Source organism: Plasmodium reichenowi, chromosome 4 (genome assembly GCF_001601855.1).
Source record: "Plasmodium reichenowi strain SY57 chromosome 4, whole genome shotgun sequence".
In the NCBI taxonomy this organism is placed as follows: domain Eukaryota; phylum Apicomplexa; class Aconoidasida; order Haemosporida; family Plasmodiidae; genus Plasmodium; species Plasmodium reichenowi.
Genome location: NC_033649.1, coordinates 472,789 through 478,648, shown reverse-complemented (window position 1 = coordinate 478,648; position 5,860 = coordinate 472,789). Strand labels below are relative to the sequence as shown.

Sequence of the window (5,860 nt, the reverse complement as noted above, 5' to 3'; positions counted from 1 at the left end):
AAAAAAAAAAAAAAAAAAAAAAAAAAAATTGTGTAACAATATAATTGAAATGATATAAGATATGAAGCTTTAATTTTTAATATTTACATAATATATTTTAAAAAATATATTTAAATTAAGGGTATATAAAAAGTAACACATGAATGAATAAATAAATAAATATATACACTTATATATATATATCATATATATATTATATATATATGTATAATTTATGAATGTATTATAGTAATTTAAAAAGATGGGTAATAATATGTTAAAAGCGAAATCACGTAATGTCTTTCGTAAAAAAGGTGATATATTAAATACAAATAATTTAAAGGCAGTACATATCGAAACTTTCTATCCACCCTTAAAAAGTTCGAAAAAAGTTTCTGTGTGTAGATGTTGGAAATCTTTTAATTTCCCATATTGTGATAATACTCATCAAAAATTGCAACAACAAGGAGTAGTTTGTGGACCATTACTTTTAGAAATACGTAAAAGCAAGACAGTACGTTCTCCTCAATAAAAAAAAAAAAAAAAAAGTAAAAAGAAGGGAAAAGAAAGGAAAGGAAAAAGACCAAGATCAAGTGAAATGAAAAGGTATAAAGTGATCAACTTATATTGATGTCAACAATATAAATGTTTATCTTAATTATTTTAAAAGTTATCATTTTTTAATTAATTAATTTTTTTACGCCTTTTAAAATTATATACACATATATATATATATATATATGTACATATTTATTTTATGAACAGTCATTTTTTTTTTTTTTTTTTTTTTTTTTTTTTTTTTTCCTCTATTTGTTTTAGTGATATTTCAAAATGGCTAGATAAAATACTAGCTAGCCAATATTAAAAAAAAATAGTTAAAATAATTTTATTTATTTATATAATTTTATTTTCCTTGTATGTATTATTTTAAAGTATGGTCTAAAATGATAAATGGTACAGTATGTATAAAAATACAATAATGTAAAGATATTTGGTTTCATGAAAAAATAAAAAACAAATGTACATATATATATATATATATTTATATACATTATATATGTTTTATTTTTTTATTCCACCTTTTCAAATAATATGGTAACATCCATAAGAATAATTTTGTGGAATATAGAGGAATCGTAAAAGCGGTCCATAATTTGATCTATTGCATCATCCACTGTAGCATTATCATCATGAACACTTTGATTATTTTCTAGTAATGTATTTAGGTTATAATATTTGATAACATTTTTTAAATCAAAATTCATTTCTTTTTCAATATAAGAGGTACTATAATTTATACCAAAGGTACTATAAATATCAATAATAAACGGTATTTTAGGTTTCATTTTAACTTCTAATTTTACTTTAATTTTTTGTTTATCTAACGTTTCATATACATTTGTATACTTCCTTTGTATAGGTATAATTCTCATATGTATAACTTTATATTTTAAAGGATTAAAAAAAAAAGTCATCAAATCGTCATATATATATGGTATAACTTTTCCATCATATTTATTTTGAACTAAGCATACATAACCTTCAGGAACTTTTTTAAGTGTGAAATAAAAAAAGAGAGTTGTAATTATACAACAGGTTAATAATTTTACATTTTTTACTTTTAATAATTTTATTTTTTCATTTTCTTTTTCTTTTTCTTTTTCTTCATATTTTATACTTTCAACTTGATCATCTATTATATGCATTTTATTTTTTTTAATATCAATATTAATATTAGGATATATAAAATTTTCATTTTCTACACATTTCTTTTCATTTATTCTTGGATTATTATGAACACTTAAATCTGTATTTTTAGCTCTTTCATTTTTTATTATGTTATGTATATTTCTTATATTTATCTTGTGTGAATGGTAATATTTTACATTTCTTATATCATATTTTAATTTTATAAAATGACGTTTCATTATAAAAATATATATTTTATGTGTTCACTCGTAAAGGGACTACTACATTGTAAGAATTATATATAATAATAATGTTTTCTTCTTTAATTATTTATTAAATATGACACGTTAAACTGGATAATTTTTTATCAAGCATTTTTTTTTTTTTCGATACTTTTTTTTATTTTTTCTTGATACTTTTTTTTATTTTTTCTTGATACTTTTTTTTATTTTTTCTTGATACTTTTTTTTATTTTTTCTTGATACTTTTTTTTATTTATTCTTGATACTTTTTTTTTTTTTTTATTTATGTGTACTAAAAAATGGCTAGATATAAATACAAATGGAAAAAAATATTCATATGTAATATGTTAAAAAAAAAATATCCATAGGTATTTTTAATATCATACATACATATATATATATATATATATATATATATATGTATATATAATTACATCCGAACCGTAAACTGATACTAGATACATGCGTATTTTTATTTATATAGTATCTTATTTTGAATAAAAAATAACAAAATTGAATGTAAATAAAATGTGTGTTCTGTTTTATTTTATTTTTTCCCCAATTTTATATCTTATATTATTTAACTAAATAATGTTTCTTCTTTCCTTTAAAAAATATAGATATTTCTACACATAATTAACGTCATAAATAATAACATATAATTATATTATACATTCCTTATATAATGTAATATAATATAATATAATATAATAACGAAAGTAGTCATAAATAAATAATCCCTTTGAGATACATGAGGAAATTACAATTTTATAAGATTTTACCGAACGTTATGTTTGAAACTTTTTTTTTTTTTTTTTTTTTTATTATTATTATTATTTTAAGGTAATATCCATTTTTGCATATTGCATGATAGAATATTGAAACTTAAAGATATGTAATATAAATAAATATATAAAAATAGATAAATATAAATATATCAACATATATATATATATATATATTTTTTTTGTTTGAGAAAAAATTATATTCCCTAGGCTAAAAATTTATACATTTATGATTTTTAAGTTTATAATGTATCCTATGTATATATAAAATATATGTCTACTAAAACAATAAGGAAAAAGAAGAAATTAACTATGTAAATATATATAAAGAATATATCTTTTAATTTTCCATATTTTATATATATATATATATATATATATATTTCCTTTCATGTTCTTTATATTGCGTTTGTGTGAGATTCATACCTATACCAAGTTTATGAATTAATAAATAAAAAAATAAAAAATAAAAATAAAAATAAAAATACATATATATATATATATATATTATAACCATAAAATATTTATATATTTATATTACAACCGTGTATGATACATATATATTTTATGTTACCCAATTTATATATTTAATATTTCACTTTTTCAAAAAAAAAAAAAATAATAATAAAATAAATTAAATAAAATATATTAAAAAAAAAAAAAAAAATTGAATACACATATATGAATTAATATTATTCATGGTATTATTATATATATATTTATATATATGTGTAAAAAAGAAAAAAATAATTGGTGCTATTATATATATTTTTTAAAAATACTTATATACATTTAATTTTTCATTTGTATACAATAATGTTACTTTCTGTTATGTGTATTATTGCTTTATATTATTATTTTTTTTTTATACTTCATCTTTTATGTGCAATAAGAGATAATTTTTTTTGATTTTTTGCACATAAAATAAGATATATTATATATATATATATATAAACAAATAAATAAATAAATAAATAAATATATATATATATATATATATATATATATATATATTTAATTTTTTTTTTTTTTTTTTTTCTTTTTGTGTATTTATATATTTTTGTCCCATTTTTACATTATTCTTTTATATATATAAAATTTATTTTATTTTTATTTATTTTATATAATACACTTCTCATATTCCCTCCTGAAAGGATGATATATAAATAGTATTTATTTAAAATTTAATTTTTTTTTTTGAAAAAGGGGTAAAAAAAAAAAAAAAAAAAAAAATGATTAATTTAGATATTGAAATATTGAATGATGTCAATTTAATATTAGAAAAATTAGATGCCCACGATCGTTTTATTGAAGCAAAAATAGAACTGTTCGAAGATATAGACAAAACGAAAAATTGTTATAGTACTACTTTAAATAATGAAGAAAATATAAGTAATACACAAATATTTAGCTCCGAATTGGATATTAATAACAAACTAGATGAAGAAAATAATATGAGCCCTTTTTATGATAATAGAAATATTATCTCACAAATGAACGAAAATAATGTTAAACATTTGGACCCTTTGAATCCTTTTGATAATGAAAATAATATATCAAAAGAAATACATAATAATAAGGAAATAGAGGAAAATGAAAAAAATGAAGAAAATAAAGACAAGAACGATAATAAATATTATGATAACGAAAATATAAATAATGATAATAATAAATATAATGATAGCGAACATATAAATGATAATAATAATAATAATAAATATAATGATAGGGAAAATATAAATAATGATAATAATAAATATAATGATAATAATAAATATAATGATAATAATAAATATAATGATAATAATAAATATTATGATAATAATAAATATAATGATAATAATAACACTTGCTATATTAATATCCCAGATAGTATTATTACCAATAAAAATGTAAAAAAAAAAAAAATTCCTGAAGTTATTAATAATAATGGAAAAGAAAAAAAAAGCATTTTGACTAATATTATTAATATCTTAAATTATGTTTTTCCAGATTATGAATTTAAATACTTAAATAATTCAAACTATAAATATATAAAAAATATCAATAGTGTTATTGATAATATAAACTATAACTTATTTTATATTATTGAAAATATTTATAGAGGATTCAATAAAAAAATATGGAAAATATTAAAAGAACTTATAGATTTCAAATATTGTGATGTCTATACTTATTTAAACGATACAGATAACGATCCATATGTTGATAAAGAAAGTATATCAAGCTTTAATTACTTCTTCTTTGCAAAAAAAAATAAAAGAATTCTTTTCATATCTTGTATAACCAAACCAAAATATAAAAATCAAAAAAATGATGAAGATTTTAATAATTTATATATGGGTATACAAGATGACCCATCAATCAATGAACAAAATGAATATGATGACGAAGATTCCTCACTTTGTTAAAATTCTTATATTCAAAAGAAATAAATTAAATATGTATATGAAAAATATTAAATTAATATTATGTCAAACATAATATATATAACAGAATGGCGTTTATATGGCATTCTTACATATATATATATATATATATATATATATGTTATTCAAAACAATATTAAAAAATTAAAAAAAAAAAAAAAAAAAAAAAAAAACAAAGATATATTTCTATTATTTTTTTCTAGTATGCCGATATAATATATGTAGTTAAATATAAATATTATTATGTATATTTATTTCTTCATTTTTCATTTTTGACATATTCATATACAATGTTTGTCAATAAAAAGAAGAAATAAATATTCAAATTAAAAATTAAATAATAATTAAAAACAGTTAACCTTGATAAAGCAGTGTATACCTTTTTTATATTATACTTTTACGTGTGCTCGTATGTAATTATAATGGATATATGTTTCTTAACTTTCTTATAGTCCTATATAAACATAAAAAATACGACATATAAATATAATATATATATATAATATATATATATTACCAAATACGTTACACTTAATAATAATAAGTGTTTTTCATAAATATTTATGAACGTACAGGTAGTTTTATTATTATTTTTTTTTTTTTTATTTATTTTATTTATTTTTTTTTTTTTTGATAGCTAAACGTACCTATAATAAACTCTACATTGTTTCCTCCACAACTTATATAGTTCTTCTTTCACCTATAAAGGAGGAATTCAATAAATATGATTACGTCT

General features: G+C 17.3%; 4 protein-coding genes across 4 annotated transcripts in view; 2 read left to right on the top strand and 2 right to left on the bottom strand.

The window, feature by feature from the left end:
• Positions 1–241: 241 nt before the first annotated feature.
• PRSY57_0414200 (CDGSH iron-sulfur domain-containing protein, putative) lies at positions 242–511 on the top strand (the record flags this gene model as incomplete). Its single annotated transcript, XM_012905998.1, has 1 exon — positions 242–511. One exon carries the CDS (start codon positions 242–244, stop codon positions 509–511), a length of 270 nt encoding a protein of 89 aa, XP_012761452.1.
• A 538-nt stretch (positions 512–1,049) lies between these two features.
• PRSY57_0414100 (prohibitin-like protein, putative) lies at positions 1,050–1,907 on the bottom strand (the record flags this gene model as incomplete). The annotated part of the gene is made up of 1 exon (XM_012905997.1): positions 1,050–1,907. The coding sequence occupies one exon, from the start codon at positions 1,905–1,907 to the stop codon at positions 1,050–1,052; it is 858 nt and encodes a 285-aa protein (XP_012761451.1).
• Positions 1,908–3,927: 2,020 nt separating this feature from the next.
• PRSY57_0414000 (repressor of RNA polymerase III transcription MAF1, putative) lies at positions 3,928–5,106 on the top strand (the record flags this gene model as incomplete). The annotated part of the gene is made up of 1 exon (XM_012905996.2): positions 3,928–5,106. One exon carries the CDS (start codon positions 3,928–3,930, stop codon positions 5,104–5,106), a length of 1,179 nt encoding a protein of 392 aa, XP_012761450.2.
• Positions 5,107–5,541: 435 nt separating this feature from the next.
• Positions 5,542–5,860, bottom strand: part of PRSY57_0413900 (histone acetyltransferase, putative) — a gene marked incomplete at both ends in the record, with an annotated part of 4,733 nt that continues 4,414 nt past the window's right edge. The window contains 2 exons of the mRNA XM_012905995.2: positions 5,542–5,578; positions 5,772–5,824. Of these exons, the coding sequence (XP_012761449.2) occupies positions 5,542–5,578; positions 5,772–5,824 (90 nt within the window). The remainder of the gene's footprint in view (positions 5,579–5,771; positions 5,825–5,860) is intronic.